Source organism: Miniopterus schreibersii (genome assembly GCF_964146895.1).
Source record: "Miniopterus schreibersii genome assembly, chromosome: 10".
Taxonomy (NCBI): Eukaryota; Metazoa; Chordata; class Mammalia; order Chiroptera; family Miniopteridae; genus Miniopterus; species Miniopterus schreibersii.
In genome coordinates, this window is record NC_138110.1 from 30,329,717 (window position 1) to 30,350,969 (window position 21,253).

The 21,253-nt window shown below is 38.4% G+C and overlaps 1 protein-coding gene across 3 annotated transcripts in view; it reads left to right on the forward strand.

Moving 5' to 3' along the window:
* The first annotated feature begins 11,255 nt into the window (after window positions 1-11,255).
* Window positions 11,256-21,253, forward strand: part of RPRD1A (regulation of nuclear pre-mRNA domain containing 1A) — a 53,409-nt gene continuing 43,411 nt past the window's right edge. For all 3 annotated transcript variants that reach the window (XM_081149837.1, XM_081149838.1, XM_081149839.1), the window contains exon 1: window positions 11,256-11,575. In XM_081149837.1, coding sequence (XP_081005963.1) covers window positions 11,425-11,575 — 151 coding nt within the window. In that variant the 5' untranslated portion in view covers window positions 11,256-11,424. The remainder of the gene's footprint in view (window positions 11,576-21,253) is intronic.

Here is a 21,253-nt window from a genome sequence, read left to right on the forward strand (position 1 = left end):
CCTTGCAGAACTGAAACGCTATATCCATTAAACAACTTGTGTCCTCCCTTGGCCCCTGGTAGCCACCATCTACTTTCCATTTCTGTGAATTTGAGATAATCAGATTTTCTTCAATACAATCCAGATTATAGTATACTTATCAATTCATTTATATTATTGTATTGGGTGGCCTTACTCAATTTTAAATTCTTCATCACAAAGGGCACCTCAGAAAATATTAGTCCACAGTTTGTTCCACGCTATCAAAGAAAGGAAAGGAAAAAACAAAAACAAAAAAAACAGAGCCGTAAGCTAAAGAAGCATTATAATGCCCTGTACTCTAAAGAGTATCAGAAATAATTGGACAAGACCCTGTATCCTTCCTAGGGCCTACTGAGAGACAATTGGACCAGCATCTTCTCCCCCATACAAAGTGAAAGGGATGGGGATAGGTAACGAGAATTACTTGGATTGGGGGTGCCTGGAAAGGATGAGATGCGGCATCTCTGGCTGAATTAACTCTGCTGCAGAGGCCTACAGATCTACCCTACTGTCACTGCCAGATCAGTGCAAGGAAAGGGAGTTCTGGAATAGCCAGGAGTGTTCTTCAAGTTTGGGGAATACAGACTTGTACCTGCTCCTTTTGCAAAGATTCTGAAGGTGGAAGGTGTACTGGACCAGCCCATAAAACAGGGTGACTTAGAACAATAGTTCCTACTCCAGTTTGAACCCGTTACTGAATATGTGGGAGATTTAAGTAATTAGTTTCCATGGCTCTGTGTGGGGGAGAATGGAGATTAGAGGAAAATGTAGATTAAAATATGGACCAAAAGTGTGCCTGGCCAGCGTGGCTCAGCCGTTAAGCATCAACCTATGGGGATCCAGGAGATTGCGATTAAATGCCTGGACAGGGCACATGCCCAGGATGCAGGCTCAGTCCCCAGTAGGGGGCGTGCATCAGGCAGCTGATCCATGACTCATCACTGATGTTTCCATCTATCTACCTCTCCCTTTCTCTGAAATCAATAAAGACATATTAAAAATAAAATATAGGCCAAAAGCTGATCCTTGGGGATGGCGTGGGCAGTGGAGGGAGGCGGGGACAACACTGACTGAAAAGGGCACAAATATCGTCAATGAAAAGAAGGCCCAAATAAAGATATAGTAGATTCAAGAAATTATAAAGCAGACTATGTTTATAAATTTGAAAACGTTATGGTTTAATTTTTTGGAAAAAAAATGTTCACTCAGGAAAAATAGAAAGTCAATTACTGTTAAAATGATCGCCACATCTGGGGTGGAGGAGATGGGGGAGAGGGGGCATCTGTAATACTTTTAACAATAAAGATAATTTTTTTTAAAAAGTCACATCAAAATCTCCCCCCTTTCTCCAAAACAAAGCATTGTTTGCTGTTTTATCAAAACTTCAAGTAACACAAATCCCTAGTTTAACAAAACAGTTTCTGGATTAGGGAAAAAAACATTCATTGTGTTCATTGAGGTCAAGGTAACCTTGTTATAAAACCATGCTGAAAAAGAAAATCTACCTTGGACCTTAAGACTCCCTATACATTACTGCCAGCTGTGACAGGAATGTAAGGCCCTGGCCACTCTGTCTGGGCCATGTATCGGTGAGCAACCTTGAAGCATGAGGTCTGAGGTAAAGATCAGGCCTTGTATAAGAGGTTTATTCCCCAAGCTCAACTGCTACACAACCAACCTGTGCTGCATCCACCTGAGACCTTTCACTTTGCTTCTGTGGAACTTGGGGTGGTAAGATGTACTGATGCAAATTACGTTCACAATACTTGCTATGCTGTGAGCAAAAGTTCTTTACGTCCCAAGAGTCTCATGTCTTCTGCCCTTATCCACAAAACAGTAACAGCTAACTTGCAGCTTCAAGTAGGATAAAATCCCAGAACCTCATAAAATCACAGGAGACAAATGAAAAGAAAAAATGAATATAGTTACAAGAATCGTAAATTCTTGTATCTAGCAAATCAAAGTCATATGTTATGATCACCCTGGCAGGTGTGGCTCAGTTGGGCGTCATCCCATGCATTGAAATGTTGCCAATTCTCAGGGCACATGCCTGGTTTGTGGGCTCCATCCCCAGTTGGGGGTGTGCAGGAGGCAGCAGATCAATGTTTCTGTCTCACCATCTCTTTAAGGAATCAATAAAAATATTCTTTAAAATAATAAAAAATATATGTTATGATCAAGTAAGGTGTTCCCAGGAATGCAAGAATGGTTCATCAGAAAACCCATTATTATAATGTACCATGTCAACAGATTAAAAAGAAAAAACTTACAATCATAATTAAATCAGAAAATTAACAAAAATCAGGGTTAAAGAAAAACATTTTAGCATAATAAAAATAGAAAATTTTGGGGATTCAGTATGTCTATTAAAAACTTGTCCTCTTGCCCTACCCAGTTTGGCTCAGTGGTCTGACTGCCGGCCTGCAGACTGAAGGGTCCCAGGTTCGTTTCTAGTCGAGGGCACGTATCGGTTGCAGGCTAGTACGTGGCCCTGGTTGGGGTTCCTGCGGGAAGCAACCAATCAATGTGTCTCACTTCCATGTTTCTCTGTCTCTCTCTCTCTCCCTTCCACTCTCTCTGAAAAGCAATGGAAAAAATAGCGTCTGGTGAGGATTAAAAAAAAAACTTGTCTTCTTGAATAGTCCCATCCTATGAAGTCAAGGATTTAAGAAAAGCAGAAGAGGAAGGAGAAATGTGCAGAGAGGGAGGAACTAATGTAGACCAGAAAGAGAAATTACAACCCCCAAAATGGAGCAGAACTTGAACCTCCCATATAAAGTACTATAAAAAGTATAATGAAAATTAAAGGAGGTAACAAATTGCCACAATTCCATAGCTGTCACCGTAAGTACTATGTCACTGACAGCTAGAAAGAATTTTTTTGATATAAAATTTACTATTTTGATTATGAGATGTACAGTTCAGTGGCATTACTACACTCATATGTGCAACCATCGCCACCATCTAGCTCCAGAACTTATTCATCATCCCATGCTGAATCTCTGTCCCAAAAAAACAATAATTTCTCATCCTCCCTACTCCAGTTCCTGGTGACCACAATTCTACTTTCTGTCTCTATGTATAGGGTGTGCCAAAAAAATGTATACACAAATTTTGAATAATTATAAAGGCAGATTATTAAAATATATTTCATTTTCAAAATTGAGCTATCAGCTGTTAAAGTGTGTATACATTTTGGGAGGCGCCACTCTGTATTTATTCTAGGTGCATCACATAAATGGAATCATATAACATTTGTCCTTTTGAGTCTGACTTATTTACTTAGTAAAATATCTGTAAGGTTCATCCATGTTGTAGCATGTATCAGAATTTCCTTCCTGTTTAAGGCCGCATAATATTCCATTGTATGTACATACCACATTCTATTTATCCATTCATCCACTGAGGTGATGGGTTGCTTCCACCTTTTGGCCATTGTGAATAACGCTGCTATGAACATAGGTATACAGGTATCTGTTTGAGTCTCTGCTTCAGTTCTTTAGGGTATGTACCCAGAAGTGGAATTGCTGAATCATATATAATTATATGTTTAATATTTTGAAGAACTGTCATACCACTTGCCACAGTGACTGCACAATTTTAAATTCCCACTTCCGCGTTTATTTTTTTTAAGCCAAGAGTAAAGATATTTGCATTTGGGGAAGAATTATATCATTAGATTAATTATTTATTAAATATGGTTTAAATGTAAAATTCTATAATTCTGTTACAACTGATTAAATGATAAGATTTTTGAACTGATTTACAAAATTAACCATCATTTGCAAAGTTGTTTCTGGGAGAAAATACCTCAAAGATTTCTTGCATTGGCTTAGAAAGCTTTTTTATACTTGGGGATACCAATACTGGGAATATCTAAAATGTTTTTAAATCAGTGCAGTAAGCCAGATATAATGGAACCAGTCTGCTGCCTTGTGGAATATTAATGAAACTTCCAATTTTACAAACTGAGAGGATGACAGAAATTTAGAAATTATGTGCCACGTGTTCAACTATTAGCTTTTTTTTTAATGTCAATTTAAAGAACTGGTTTTATTTAACATATCTATGCAAGATCTGTATGAGGACAACCAAAATGCTACTGATGGACACAAATATTTGAATAAATGTAGAGGTATTTCTCTTCTTAGCTAGAAGGAATGCACAAAAGACATGAATTGAGTGGTCATGGGAAAAGATTCAAATTGCTTTTCATCATATAAAAGACTACATATTGCAGGTTTTCTCATTCATGAGAAAATTCAATTTAAAAATTGTCTACAACATAGATGAATCTTGAAAACATGCTAAGTGAAATAAATCAGCCACCAAAGGACAAAAATTTTATTAGTTCTATTTTATTATATGGTATTCCCATAAGCTTTTTACTTCCATTATATCTTAGGTAAAAACATTTGGCAAATGAGAATGTAAGAACAATAGGTTTTATTAAGGTCTATTGTAGGCCTCTACACCAGCGATTTTCAACCAGTGTGCCACGATAATTTTTGAAACGTGCAATACCTGTCTATTTAGTTAGCAGCACTCACCTCTTTTCCCTTAGATTGTCAAATTAAAAAAAATGACAACAGTCAACAAAACAATAGCCATCCAGTTTGAATGCCTTGTCTTAAACCATAAATATATGGTGATATAATAAGTTTGCAGCTTATTGGTCACATTGCATAATAAGGTTTCATCTGATTGGTTTATTTTTGGTACCAGAAATCCTTGTATATAAGTATAGGCACCTGATTTTTTAAAAGGTCACTTTGAAGGAGATCCCAAGATGGTGGCGGATTAAGTGGAAGCTACACTGACACTTTCCCAGGACCAAACTGGAATTATCACTAAAATACAGAAAAAACATCCTGAATAATCAACTGAAGATGAGCTGGAGAGCACTCTCATAACCAAGGAGGAAAAGTGGAGACCACATAAAGACTGGTAGGAACTGTGGAGGCTGGAGAGGGCTGGCCGGGCTCCCACAGGCAGCAGCTGAAGGTCCCAAGGGATATTTCAGCTGTGGGGGGTTCCCACTGAGAACTCTGGGGTCTAAACTGGGCTTCCCAGCCCAGAGCACCAGAACTGAGAAAGGTGCCCACATAGCATCTGGCTGTGAAAAGCAGCAGGGTTCCTGTCTGCCAGGGAGACGGCTGGAAACGCAGGCACCCTCTTAAAGGGCCAATGCACAAAATTTCATGGGCAGTCACTCACCTTGGACTCCAGCAGAGGGAGGGCAGAGTGGGCTAGAGCTGTGTGAGGAGAATCTAGAGTTGGGGGCTTTGGGGATAGAGCTCAGATTCCTGTGCTGAGTCATTTCCCCATACAGCAGAGGACATCTTTCTCAGGCAGACATTTACCATCCAGGCACTTTTGCCTCGGGTAGGGGTGGGGGGGTGAAGCAATTGCCCCACCCTGGTGGAAAACCTCTTGCCCCACCCTGTGGAGCTTATACCTTGCAGTGGTCTACAGCCTGAAGCTCATTAAAAGAATGAGAATAACAATCAGCCTGAAGGCAAAGGTGGATCTCTGGACTCTTCGAATCTTTGCCTGATCTACTTCTGGACCCAGGGCTAGGAAAAGCAGATGTTGGTGCGCATATTGGTCCTTCCCAAATGCACGCAGCCTCAGCAAAGGGAGCCATAAGCTGTGGATAGCTGAAAGCTCCAAATAGGGCACTTGGAGCCAGTCACAAACACCATGTGGCATTGTCCTGCACCAGAGACTCTCCAAAAAGACCAGGAGTCCTAGCAAATCTACCTAATACACAGAAACAAACCCAAACAGGCAACCAAAGTGGGGAGACAAAAAAAAAACAACTCCAAAGGAAAGAAGATAATTCTCCAGAAGAAGAGCTAAATGAAATGGAGATAAGCAATCTATCAGATCTAGAGTTTAGAATACTGATCATAAGGATGCTCAATGGCATCAGAAAAGAAATTGAAATTATGAAGGAAATTAAGAAGGACATAGCAGTAATAAAGAACACATTGGAAGGAATAAACAGCAGATTAGAGGAACCTGAGAATTGGATCAGTGAATTAGAAAACAGGGTTGAAAAAATCAATCAGAGAACCAAAAAGAAAAAACAATTAAAAAACTAGAGGAGGTTTAAAGGAGCTGTGGGACAATATGAAACATAACAATATTTGCATCACAGGAGTACCAGAAGATCTAGAAAGTAAGCAAAGGTTAGAGAACCTGTTTGAAGAAATAATGGCAGAAAACTTCCCTAACCTGGTCAAGGAAAAAGTCACACAAGTTCAGGAGGCACAGAGAATCCCAAGAAAGAAGAGCCCAAAGAGGCCCACACCCAGACACATCATAATTAAAATGCCAAAAATTCAAGACAAAGAGAGAATCTTAAAGGCAGCAAGAGAAAAGCAATTTGTTACCTACAAAGGAACTCCCATAAGCTACCAGCTGATTTCTCATCAGAAGTTCCACAGGCTGGAAGGGAATGGCATGAAGCATTTAAGGAAATGAAAAGCGAGGATCTGAAAGACTCCCCTATCCAGCAAGGTTATTATTCAAAATAGATGATGAAATAAAGAGCTTCCCAGACAAGAAAAAAGGCTAATGGAGTTTATCACCACCAAACCAGCATGGCAAAAATGTTAAAGTGACTGCTGTAATAAGAAGTAGAGTGCTTGGTGGGGTTCCCCTGTGAGGTCTCCAGACCAGGGCTTTTGTTTGCTGGAAGTTTTTGATTGCTGCTTCAATTTCATTGGTTGTTGGCCTATTCAGGTTTTCTGATTCTTCCTGATTCAGTTTTACATGATCTCACTCATATGTGGAATCTCATGAACAAAATAAACTGATGAACAAAAGAGATCCAGAAACATAGAAGCATGGAACAGACTGACAAATCTCAGAGGGAAAGCGGGGGTGTGCGTGGGGGGCAGGGTAAAAGGAATGAGGGGGAGACATCTGTAATACCTTCAACAATAAAGACAAATTTCAATTTAAAAAAATTTTTAAAAGTCACTTTGGAGCAAAAAAGATAAGTAATTATTATTATTTTTGTAAATCAAAAGTCCCAGAGCTAGTTGATGCCACAAAAGAGACTTAAACTCCTGTCTATTGGTCTCCAAAGTTGAAAAAGATTTCCCAATCTGATGTCTTATGTCCTTTTTCTCCATGTCCTTTGAAACACATGATTCCACCATTAGAAACCTGGCACATATCCTGAGATCTATGGGGTTGTCTCCTTATGGAGTAACAGTGTGATTTCCTGACAAACAGGCTGGGCTGGCTAGGTTGTATCATAATATGCCATACTTTGACCAAACGAGAACATCCCCAGTATTCTAGGACTTGGGTAGAACATATTCCAATAGTTTTCGAGAAACATTGCCAAACAGGCATGTTCACAGACGTCAGACCAACATAGCCATGGCTCTGAAAAGTATTCCTTGGACAAATACTGAGCTGCTACTATGATCAGATGCCATTCTATGTAATATTTTGTTAATTAGCAAAATAGACAAAAATCGCTGCCCTAACAGTTTCATTCTAGTAAGAACAGGTTGACAATAAGATAAAAAGGTAAATTCTACAGCACATTAGAAAGTGATATTTTACCGCCGCCCCCCCAAAAGATTACAGAATCAAAAGTTTCTCCTGGAAAGAAAAGGTCCAGGGAAGATATAGCTAAATTTAATGGTCAATTGTCATCCTCATCTTGGTCTATTAGCAGCATTTGACATCAGTGATTATTCCTTCCTTCAAATGCATTCTTTGGGGTTCCAGGGTGCCATACTACTGGCTTCCTCCTAACTCAATGGCTATTTCTTCAGATATTTGTAGCTTTTGTCCTTTTTAAAAAATTTTTATTTTACTGATGGGGGGAGAAGGGAGAGAGAGAGAAACATCGATTTGTTGTTCCACTTACTTATGCATTCATTAGTTGATTCTTGTATGTGCCCTGACTGGGGATGGAACCTGCAACCTTGGCATACTGGGAGCACACCCTAAGCAATTGAGCTGCCCAGCCAGGACCCAGCTTATTTTGTCTTATTTTCCCAACTTCTAAACATTGGAGTGTCCTTAGCTCAGTCTTATCTTAAAATGTCATCTTAGTAAGGTTTTCCGTGGCTAATCAATTTAAAAAATACAACATACATTAACCTCCACTCCCTTCCTGTTTTTTGTTCGCCATGGCACTTAACCTAGCATGACACGTGTTGTGCTTAAATACATGGTTCATTTTTCACTTCCATTTAAGCTGTGTAAGCGGCAGGGCTTTTTTTGTCTGTTTTATTTTCATTGCTGTATCCTCAGTACCTGGTTCATATTAAGTGTTCAGTATGTCAATATTCTCCAGCCTAACACCACCAGGAACATACCTGTAGTTGAACAAATTGAGTTTTTGGCTTTATTGCAATGAGGGTGACGGTTCACGAGGGGAAATCGTGCAGCTGTTTGGTAAAGTAAGGCAATGTTAGCAAAGACATAGAGCATTCAAGCTTGTGGTAGGTGGTTTGGGGAAGGTTTTAAGGAACTGGTGCTCTGCTCTGTATTAGATGCTGCCAGGAGGCAGAAATAAATCTCTTATTGGGTATCTTAATGAATTTTTTTTCTAAATGGAGGGAAGAAGAGTTCAAAGTTAAAACTAATTGGTAAAGAAGTCACTGTTTTAGGGTGGTTTGCTATGCTTCAAGAGATACCAGAACACATGAATTGAGGATGGCTTGCATGTCTCTCGTTGACAGATTTAAATCCAAGGATCACCTCTTTGGAATTTGAAAACAGCATGTGCTAAGGTCTTTTCATTGAAGTTGTTCTCTGATCGCCTGCAGAACTTTAAAAGCTCCTGATTTAAGATTAGGTAGAAGCTGATTAGGCAGCTGGTGACTGACAGTGGCAGTTTATATCTGTTGGTGATAAGACTAAACAGCTTTCCCTAACTTATTATATTTAATATCATTATCAGAATAGAGGAGAGTTGAGTACTCTACTGAGAATTAACTTATGATTATCCTGAGAGTATTTTTTTTTTTTAAATATATCTCTATTGATTTCAGAGAGAGGAAAGGAGAGGGAGAGAGAGATAGAAACATCAATGATTACAGAGTCATTGATTGAGCCCACAACCCGGGCATATGCCCTGACCGGGAATTGAACCCAGATCGCCTGGATCCTAGGTCGACGCTCAACCGCTGAGCCACACCCAGCCGGGCTATCCTGAGAGTATTTTTAAAAACTTCCAGTGCCTTTAATTTAGATTATAAATTATATTATACTTACCATCCGTGGTTAGAGGATCAGCCCGTGGACTGAAGGGTCCCGAGTTCGATTCCCACCAAGGGGCACCTACCTCAGTTGCAGGCTCGTTTCCTACTCGGGCCAGGGCATGTGCAACCAGTCATTGTGTCTCTCACGTTGTTTCTCCGTCTCTCTGTTTTTCTCTCTCTCTCTCTCTTTCCCCCTTCCACTCTCTCTGAAAAACAATGGAAAAAAATATCCTTGGGTGAAGATTAAAAAAAAAAAAAAGAATAATTAAAAAAAAAAAGAAGGTGGAAATTAAGGTGGTTTATAAAGTTCAGGAAGAATTGAGATAGAGAAGAAGGGAGTGGCAAGACTTGGAATCTCAGGCGAAAACATAATTTGGGAGATGATATATAGCAATTTTGGTGGCTGTAAGGTTCATGGAAGGGAGTAATGTTGAAGATACATTTAGGCCTTGGAAGACAGGTTAAACTCGGACTAAGTTAAGGTTTTTTAACTAGACTGAGTAGATAGGATAAGCAAAAGGATGTACAATGGAGGAAAGAGAGGAATGTAGAAACAGAAATAGATATTGGAGTGAGAGGAAGAGAAGGTAAAGTATCCCTGAACCTCAAGTTGTAGTGACATTAGAAATGGGGAAGATAACTGTACTTATAATCAAACGAGTAAATAAATAAACATATTTGATGCCCACTTGGTGCAAAGTTCTTGAACAGTGCTTTTCAAAAGAGGGTTTAGAAATTCCTGTGCTTTCTTCTTTTTTTAAATCCTCACCCAAGCAGTGAGGGTATTTTTTCCTTTTTTTTTTTTTTTTTTAAGGAGTGTAAGGGTGGGGAGGGGGAGAAAGAGAGAGAAACATTATGTGACAGAGACCCATGGATTGGTTGCCTTCCACACTCATCTGGAGGGCGGGATTGTACCTTCAATCCAGGTACGTGCTCTTGACAGGGAATCGAACCCAAGACCCTCCGCTGTGCAGACCCCACGCTCTAACCACTGAACACTCCGGCCAGTGTTTCTAACATATCTTGCTTGAAGATTCCTGTATTAATATTTAGAATGAGATGATATCTATCTGTTTCCTTTGTGAGCTATCATAGTTAAGACAGGTTCTATGTCAAAATGTGCTGGATTATAAGATTTCTGAAATTAATTTTTATTTATATGTGATACATGAGTATGTTCTTGTAAAAAAAAATGGAAACAATATAGACACAGCTTAAGCGCTCCAATTCTGATTCTCTCTCTGACACTGCTCTTGATGTAGTGTGTATTCTAGACCTTTTGCCATGCATTTACGTAAGAATTCATAAAATTTTATAAAATATACTTTTATAAAACAAATGTTATACTCTACTTTTCCTTCTGCAACTTAAAAAAATCCCTATCCGGCCCCGGATCTATTTATCTTTTAAGCTGCTGCATGCATACTGTAATGTGGAGTATCACAATTAATTCTGCCATTTACCTGCTGTGAATGTCCCAACTCTTCACTGTTACAGCAATTAGTGAAATTGCAGGGTCACTGAAAAGGTGTGCTTTAAAATATGTCATGCCAAATGTTCTTCCGAAATCCCTGTACCAATTTACACGCCTACGTAGAGATTTTTATTTTATTTTTTATTTATTATTATTTTTTATCTTCATTGTTGAAAGTATTACAACTGTCCCCACCCTCTCCATTGATCCGTGGGGAGAGACTAATCAAATAACTTATTTGCATAGATGCATAACCCAAGGGCACAGACCACTGTACGGGGAAGGCCTGGAGGTGGGGCGGATGCGGGGTGGAGGGCATCTACACAGAGATTTTTAATCCTTTCTTGGGTAGTTTTCCCCCAGGCGGGCCCTGGGCTGGGCAAACCCCGCCCCACGCGCCCGGCTCACACCCAGGCGGCACGCCCCCGTCCCCTCCCCTGAGCGGCTTTCGCCCCGCCCATGCCTCTCGGAGGTCCCGCCTCCTGGCCACGCCTCTTCCGGGGGTGGGCCATGACGTCACTGCCGGCCGGACGCCATCTTGCTGGTTTGCGGCTAGTCTTGGAAATAGCGGCGGCGGTGGTGTGGGCGTGGGGAAGGGTGGGGTGAGGGGGCGAGGCCGCAGCGAGTGCGACAAAACTCTCCTCCCCTCAGCCCCACCGCGTGAGACGGCGTGAACGCGGTGTTGGAGGGATGTCCGCCTTCTCCGAGGCGGCGCTGGAGAAGAAGCTGTCGGAATTGAGCAACTCGCAGCAGAGCGTGCAGACCTTGTCCCTGTGGCTCATCCACCACCGTAAGCACTCGCGCCCCATCGTCACCGTGTGGGAGCGGGAGCTGCGTAAAGGTGAGTCGCCTGGGAGCCCGGGCCCGGCTCCCCGGGAGCCCCATCCCCCCAGCGACCGCAGCTCCCCGCTGCCTGGTACTCCCTTCCCGGCGCCCTGGGCTCCTTGGCTTCGGTGTCCCAGGGGCTCGGAGGAGCAGCGTTCACTGCGCTTCCCGCAAAATCGGCGCTTTGTAAGGATTGCTGAATAAAGGAGCGAAGGATTAAACAAGACCTTCTATTGATTTAACACGGAAACAGTAACTAGGGGCTTTGGACTCAGCACCTAATTAGGGCTAGAAATTCAGGTGTATCTTTTAAATTCTGCACATCAGTAATGGAGGCTATGTAGGAGAAAGGGAGTGGAAAGGAAAAGATTGGTGTGGAGTTAGGAGTTACTTCCATCATTTCCATAACACATCAACTCAATTTTGTAAAATTAATAAAGGAATCAGAGTTTTAGAACCGGGGAGTCTAAAATAAAATAGGTAATGCAATGCGAAGACCTGAATTTATAGGATTTGGAGGACCTGGATTGGGCAAATCTCTTAATTTCGGTACTGCAGTTGCCTCACCTGAATATGAGGGAGTTGGATTAAGTGATCTAAGGTCCTTTCTTGCTGGTTAATATGCGTCTAGGGCAGTGTCTTTATTTTGCAAAACCTTCGATAGTGCTTCTATAAATGAAGTTAACTTTTTTGAGCAGTAGTATGCTGTCACTAAAATATCCAGACTCATTTCACTTCTGCAGAGAACCTTTATGTGTAAGAACTGATTGCATGGTAGTGCGACTAAAAATTTAAATTCACATGCTTAGTTTGGATTTGTACCTTAATTCTTATTAATTCATTGGGTAGGGAGTGTCGGCACTGTCCATTGTTGTTTCAGACATTCTGATGAAGTGAAAAGATGGTTATTTATTAAGGATGTTAATAAACCGTTTTAATAAAAATAGACCCGTATGAAAGGTATGTTATGTATTAATATGAGAGCCAGGTAGCCTTGGCTGTTTAGAATGGAGACAAACTATCCTTTTGTTGTGTATTTGCTTGTGGTTAAATCAGTAGAAGAAATTGATTTAGAGCTCCATTTTTCAGTTCATATGTAAGTGTATGTGTCTTGGCTCTCAAGGAGAAATTTATCTTTTGTGAGTGGCCAGAAAGGTTTGAGAAATCCAGATATAAAGGTCTGGAAAGTAGCTGTGAACTTTGAGAAGGTAGGAATTGTCTTTGCTTTTATACCTTACTGGATTTCAAAATCAGCAACAGGTTTATCCTTTCTGGGGAGATAGAGCATTTAAAAACACATATAATCAATAAGGAGTTGATACCAGACTAATTTTAAGAACTACCACAAATCAATAGAAAAATAGTGTTAATAGAAAAATCGCAATACTGTTAAAGGCATTTCGCATGAGAGGAAACTTGAAAGGCCAATAAATGATACTTAATCTTACTAATCAGGAAAAAATAAAATAGTGAGATACCACTTTATAGTCCTTAGTTTGCAAAATTAAAAAGTGTGACAATACCAGAAATTGGTGAGAATAAGGAGAAACGAACTTTCTTACACTGCTGGTTGGAATGCTTTTTACATTGGAATGTAAAAAGATCAGTTTAGCAACCTCTAATGACGTTGACCCAGCAATTTTCTTTCTAGGAATATGTCCTAGAAACTAGTGCCTGTGCTCAAGGAGTTATGTTTATTGCAGCCTATCAATAACAAAATTAGAAACAGTTTAAACATTTCATTAGAGTATGGACAAATATATTGTGATATTCATACATTGTAGTACTTGTCCAGCTGCTTTCATGAATGAACCAGAGATACATGAAACATGATGAATTAAAACAACAATAAACAAGCAGACTTTTGAGCTGAGAAAGCAAGGTATAGACCAATGTGCCATTTAGTACTATGAAGACATGCAAAGCAATTCTCTAGTTTACGGATATCTATAGTTTCAGTTAAACGAATAGTAAGGATTAACACTATATTCTATGATAGTGGTGTTGACATAAGAAACATCCAAATCTGTAGAGAATTTTTATAAGAGTTTATTTGAGCCAAACTGATGACATGCCGAAGAGCAAGATTGCAGATGCTCTGGAGAATAACAGTTTTGCTACATTTGAAATTCAGGAGGGGAAAGAAAGGCAGGGATTGGATTACAGGATAGTTAACAAGATTATGAACTCTCTTGAGGATTAATACCCCCTTCCAGGGATATTCTGGTATTTCAAAGGTTAATCTAGGTGCATATGAACATGGACTGGGCAGGCTTAAAACCTTTCACTAAAAAAGTTATAGACCTGGGGCTGACTACCTACCATTCCCTCCCAGTTAGGAATTTCAGGATCACTTCACCCTGTGAGGTTACTTTCCATAGAACTTTTATTTGTCCACAGTGGTTAGTTACGATAATGGAGAGAGGAAATGAAAATGGACTTGTGTTATGTTATCAATTTTTTTTTTAAATGTCAGAAATGTTAAGATGTGTTATTTATTACCTGTGTAATGTTGGGGATGTTTTCCCTATTTTTAAATGCTTCATACTAGAAAAATTAAAGCCATATAAATAGATGCTTTCAGAGGAGAATGATGTTGGGTGATGATGGTGATGATAGTAAGGGTAGTAAATGGTGGTGGTTATCATGATGCTGCTCATGCAGTTCTCAGTTTGTTCTGGGATTATCTGCCAAGGGTTTCCTTACTTGACACATAACTATGCCTTTGTAGGCATAGCCTTTTTATGCTCATCATTTTAGGACCCTCTATCTACTGTAGTCTAATGATAATGACAATAATTTCCTGAGTGCCAGACATTATTTTAGCCATCTTACTGTGATGTCTTGAATCCATACATTATCTTGCAAAGTAAGTATTTATGAAAGGAATAAATCAAATTTGAAATAAAGAAATCAAGAAATAAACTAAGGAAAATTGGTTGAACATTTTGTGTTGATACAGACATTTTTAGTTTTGTTGTTTTTTTAAATATGTCTTTTCTGATTTCAGGGAGAGGAAGGGAGAGGAAGAGAGAGAGAGAGAAACATCAATGATGAGAGAGTCATTGATTGGCTGCCTCCTGCTGGGCATTGAGCCTGCAACCTGGGCATGTGTGTTGACCGGGAATTGAACCTCGGTCTGCTAGATCGTAGGTCGATGCTCAACCCCTGAGCCATGCTGGCTGAGCATTTTTTAGTTTCTTGAAGTGTTCAAAGAAGACAAAAATATGACGGTAGGAAAAATTACTGTTTAAAATGTAAAAATGAGTATGTAAAATGATGGTAATTATTCAGTTGTGAAGATTTTCCCTCTTTTTCTACCTGCTTTATCTTTGTCTCCTGTTAAGAAAGAGAACTTCTATTTAGAGGGATATACCTCAAGGCCTTTATGAAGACCAAGTAGCTATAATTTCCCTTACAAATGCAATAGAGTAATCAGAATCGTAAGTGACCATTTGTTTTGTAATGGTTTTATTGAGATATAATTAACATATCATACAGTATTCAATATACAGCTGAGTTTTTTTTAGTGTATCATATAGTTGTAAAACCATCACCACAATCAATTATAGAACATTTTAATCACCCAAAAAGAAACTCCATGCCTTTTAGCTATCATTCTGCAACAACCCCCCCACCCTACCTTCCCCAGCCCTTGGCAACCACTAATTTACTTTGTCTCTATAGGTTTGCCTTTTGTTAGCATTTCATTAAATGGAATCATACAATATGTAGTCTTTTGTGACTGGCTTCCTTTGGTTGGCATGTTTTCCAGGCCCATCCATGTTGTAGCATGTATCAGTACTTCATTCCTTTTTGTTACCAAATAATAACCCATTGTATGAATTTTTCCATTCATCAATTGATAGACATTGGATTGTTTCCAGTTTTAAGCTATTATAAATAATACTGCTATTAGCATTTGCATACAAGTTTTTGTGTGGATTTGTTTTCATTTTTCTTGGATAGATTAGGAGTAGAATTGCTAGGTCATATAAGAACTTTATGTATAACCTTTTGAAGAACTACCAGACTTTTTCGCAGTGACTGCATCATTATACATTTCTGACAGTGGTGCATGAGGATACAATTTTTCCACATCTCTGCCAACACTTGTTGTTATCTGTCTTTATTATAGCCACCTTGTTGGGTGTAAGGTGGAATCTTGTGGTTTTGATTTGCAGTTCCCTGATGACTAATGATGTTGAGCATATTTTCATGTGCTTATTGTCCATTTATATGCAGTCTTTGGAGAAATACCTATTTAGATCCTTGTCCATTTTTAAATTGAATTATTTGTCCTTTTATTATTGAGTTGTGTTCCTTACACATTCTACATACAAGTCCCTTACTGGATCAATGGCTTACAAATATTTCCCCCCGTTCAGTGCATTGTTTTTTTACTTTTTTAGTGTGTTTTGAATGTGATTCTTTTAATAAACTCTAAATGACTCACTAGTGGGCTAAATTATAAAACTAATAACATACACCATTAATTAAACTATATATTACATTCATTGCTGTAGAAATATTCATAGTGAATGTGCCAGAATTTACAAAAAAAATACTGACATTTGGGCTCCTTTCTGCAGAAACAAAAAATCTCTGCAAGAGTTGTAGAAAATGAGATATATAGGTGGAAATTATTATTTTTAAAAAATTTACCTTTATTGTTAAAAGTATTACAAATCCCCCCTTTTTCCCCCATTGCCCCTCCCCCCAGGCCTTCATCACACTGTGTGTGTCCATGGGTTATACATATATGCATGTAAGTTCTTAGGTTAATCTCTCCCCACCCACTTCTGCCTTCCCTCTGAGATTCATCAGTCTATTCCATGCTTCTATGTCTCTGGATCTATTTTGTTCATTAGACTCCACATATAAGTAAGATCATGTGATACTTCTTTCTCTGACAGGCTTCTTTTTCTTTTTTTTAAAAAATATAACTTTATTGATTCAGAGAGAGGAAGAGAGGTAGAAACATCAATGATGAGAAAGTCATTGATCTTCTGTGTCCTGCATGCCCCCTGCTGAGGATCGAGCCTGCAACCCAGGCATGTGCCCTGACTGGGAATTGAACCATGATCTGTTGGATCATAGGTCGATGCTCAACTGCTGAGCCACGCGGGTCTGGCTTATTTCACTTAGCATAATACTCTCCAGGTCCCATCATGCTGTCTCATAGGGTAAGGGATCCTTGGCTGTTACACCTGCATTGTATTCCATTTAGAGTCATGGTGTAAATGTTGGAGAAGATGCTTGATATGATTTTAATCTTCTTGAACTTGTAGAGACTTGTTTTGTGATCTAACATGTGGCCTATGTTTGAGAATGTCCCCTATGCACTTGAGGAGAATGTATATTTTGCAGCTTTGGGGTGAAATGTTCTGTAACTATCAATTTAATCCATCTGACCTAGTGTGTCATTTAGGGTCACTGTTTACTTATTGATTTTTTTGTCTGGAAGATATATCCAGTAAAGTTAGTGGGTGTTAAAAATCCCCTCGTATGATTTTTGCTGTTGATCTCTCCTTTAAAGCCCTCCAGAAGTTAGTGTGTTTTTTTCTCATCCTGTGTGAGTCTTTTGTTCTGAGGTGGGTCTCCTGTAGACAATATATATTTGGGTCTTGTTTTCTTATCCATTCAGCTAACCCTATGCCCACCCCCACCCCCTTTTTTTTTTGGAACATTTACTCCATTTATAATTAAGGTTATTATTGACAGGTACTTATCTATTGCCATTTTATTTCTTTATGCCTATGTTTTTCATTCTATTTCAACTTCTTATTACAGCAGTCCGTTTAACATTTCTTGCAATGCTGGTTTGGTGGTGATAAATTCCACTAGTCTTTTTTTTGTCTCGGAAGCTTATTTCACCATCTATTTTGAATGATAGCCTTGCTGAATAGGGTAGTCTTGGTTTTAGATCTATGTTTTGTATCCAGCCAGTATTTGTTTCCTTGATTGTCTCACTTTTTTTCTCGCCATTTGTTTGAATCAGGATCCAAGTAAAGTTCATTAATTGCATTTGATTATTGTATTCCTTAAGTCCCATTACATCTATGGATTCCCTCTTTTATTTTAAATTTACTCTTTTTTTAAATTTATTTTTATTGTTGAAAGTATTACAGGTATCCCTTTTTTCCCCCCATCGATCCCCTCAACACTGAATCCGTCCCCCCCACTTCACACTCTTGTCTGTGTCCAGGAGTTAGGCATATATGTATGTAAGTTCTTTGATTAATTGCTCCCCACCCAGTCCTCCACCCCAGCCTTCCCACTGGGATTCATCAGTCTGTTCTATGCTCTATGTCTCTGGATCTATTTTGTTCCTCAGTCTCTTTTGTTTAAATTTATTCTTTGATAAAATCAAATTGGTTGTTTCATAGAAATTCTCAGTGTAGAACTGGGATTCTTAGACTGTATGATTTAAGGACTCCTTTATGGTCTTAAAAATTATTAAAGACCCCAAATCTTTCCTTTAGTGGGTTATATCTATTGGTAGTTACATTAGAAATTAAAACATTCAAAAATATTTATTTAATTATTTTTAAATTACAGTACAGCATTGATTTTATGTTAACATAAAATAACATTTCTAGTGAAAACTTTTCTAAAAATTATTAGAGAAAGGAGTGACTTATATTTTGTAAATCATTTTATCTGTCTTAATTGAAGACAGCTGGATTCTCATGTCTGCTTTTGCATTCTGTCTTGCTGTATTGTCTATCACATGACCTGTAGAATAGACCACTGTACACATGTGCGAGAGTGAGAGTGAAAAAGACAAATAATGTCTTAGTATTGTGAAGATAGGTATGATTTTGTGGACCCTGTGAAAGGGTCTTGAGGACCCTGGGGATCCACAGAGCCTACACCATTTGCTATAAATTGGTAGTTAGATCAAGAGGCTGGGACATACTGCTTTGTCTTAGACATATTTTTTCCAAAATATTAATTCCTACTTAATGTGAACTTAAACTGAATTGATGACATTTCCCTTTGGCCTATAATGTAATTTTCTTCATATTGTCTTTATACTGTGACATAAAGCTTTTTAAAACAATGATTTGATACTGTTTTTGCTGCTGCAAAATTTAATTTAAGCAGTCTTAAATTTTTAATAAAAATAAAGGTGTGCTCTTACATTAAACAAACATAATTTGATAATCCATAATTTTACAGGTGTATTTTTTATTAAAATGAATTTTTCATTTGAAATCTATAAGGAAAATTTCTTCTATTGGTTTCCTTTATTCAGTAAATGCCTATTGAGCTCCTGCTCCGTTGCTAGACCAAGGATGATTCAGTAGATGAGGGACACAGAGCTGTCTTCACGGAGCTTATATATGTGTCAGGGAAACTGACTTTATTAAACTAGTAACTGCACAGTGATACAAAGGAGAAATATAACTAGGAAACTAACCATTTTAGGAATCAGGGAAGGCCTATTTGATTTGAGATTTGAAGTATGAGTTGAATTTACTTACTAGGAGCTGTATAAAGTATATAGACATAGTTTTTACTGTTGCTTTAATTATTCAAATATGGTCTTATGTAGAACAAATGTATTTGACACTTTAAATATAACAGTTCAGTTCATAACTCCTTTTTGGAATTAGGATAAACTTTTTTTGATTTGTTTTGTTAATCCTCACCCAAGGATATTTTTTTCATTGATTTTTAGAGAGAGTGGAAGAGAGGGAGGGAGGGACATCGATGTGAGAGACACATCGATTGGTTCTCCTCCACACATGCCCCAACCAGGTCCAGGTATAGAACCTGCCACCCAGGTATGAGCCCTCGACTGGAAATCGAACCCGTGATTCCTCGGTTTGTGGACCAACGCTCTAACCACACCAGCCAGGGCTGTTCATTTTTCCTAATTCTTTTTCTTTTTGCTCTCCAGATTCCGTATCAATGGTCTTATCTTCAAATTTAATGATTCTCTCTACTCTGACATTTTCTGTGGTGACATCCCCCAAGTACTTTTAACTGCTGTTATTATAGCATTTATTATATTGTATTTGAATGGTTCTGCATTGAGATTATTATTGGAGGACTGAGCCTCAGAATCTAGTTTATTATTATTGGAGGACTGTTCCCTCAGAAGCTAGCTTACAGATGTAGGTGCTCAGTAAATATAAATTGAGTGAGTTATTGAATGAATGTTGGAAAATATGTAGAATCTGAGACTTTTAGAGCTAAAAGAGTATTTTGCTCTTTCTCCTAAAGATATGCCTGATTTAGGACCTTCTGACATCTTTTTCAGATAATAAACTTTAGTTATAAACATTTCATTATTAAGAAAGACTTTAAAATGTTTCAGCTTTTTTATTCTGTCATTGTTCTACTGTTCCTATATTCATTCTTAGAGAAATGATTCTAAGTATGACCAGCATACTGTTGGTGGATCACCAAGACCCTTTTAGGGGTTGTATGGTTCCACAAGATAAAAATTTTCATAATGCTACTAAGACATTGCCCCCTCACTGTGTTAACATGCACTTTGATGGTGCAAAAGCAAATGTGAGTAAAAATTGGTAGTGCCTAATCATTAATCAAAGCAGAGGTACCAGACTTTACTACCAGTCATTGTTTTCATACCACTCACAGCTAAAAAATGTATTACTTTTCTGACTGCTCATCAAAGCAGCTCAAATTATTAATTTTGTTAAATCTAGACCTTTGAGTGCATGTCTTTTTGTGTGTGTGTACATTTTTTTCATTGTGGTAAACTATACATAACATAAAATTTAATATTTTAACCTTTTTTTCTCTGTTTTTATTGTGGTAAACAAATGCAGTATAAATTTTTCCCTTTTAACCATTTAAATTGTACAGTTCAAAGTGGCATTAAGTCCATTCAATTGTTTTGTAATCATTATCACCATCCATCTCCAGAACTTTTCATTTTCCCAAACTGAAACTCCATACCCACTAAACACTAACTCCCTATATTCTTCTTTTCCAGTCCCTGGCAACCATCCTTCTACTTTCTGTCTCTCTAAATTGACTACTCTGGGTATCTCTTATAAGTGAAATCATGCAGTTTGTTCTTTGTGACTGGCTTATTTAATTTAGTATAATGGCTTCGAGGTTTATCTGTGTTGTAGCATGTGTCAGAATTTTCCTCCTTTTTAAGGCTGAATAATATTCCATTGTATGTTTCTACCACATTTTATTCATTTGACAGTGACACTAGGATTGCTTCCACCTTTTGGCTATTGTGAATAATGCTGCCATGAACATGGGCATACAAATATCTGAGTCACTTCTTCAGTTCTTTTGAGTATGTACTCAGAAGTGGAATTTCTGAATCATGGCAATTCTGTGTTTAATTTTTATACCTTTCACAGCCGCTGTTCCATTTTATATTCCCACTTACAGTACATCAGGGTCCCAATTTCTGCACATGCTTGTTTTGGTTTGTTTTGAAAAAAGTCAGTCTCATGGGTGTGGAATGGTATTTGCTTGTGGTTTTAATTTGCATTTTCATAATGACTAGTGTGACTGTATGTGAGGATTTATTTCTGGGCTCTATATTCCATGATCTATATGCCTGCTTCATACTACAATTGGCCTTTGACAATGCAGGGGTTAGGGACACCAACCCCTAGCTCAGTCAAAAATCTGCATATAACTTTTGACTCCCCCCAGAATTTACTAACAGCCTAGTGTTGACTGGAAGCCT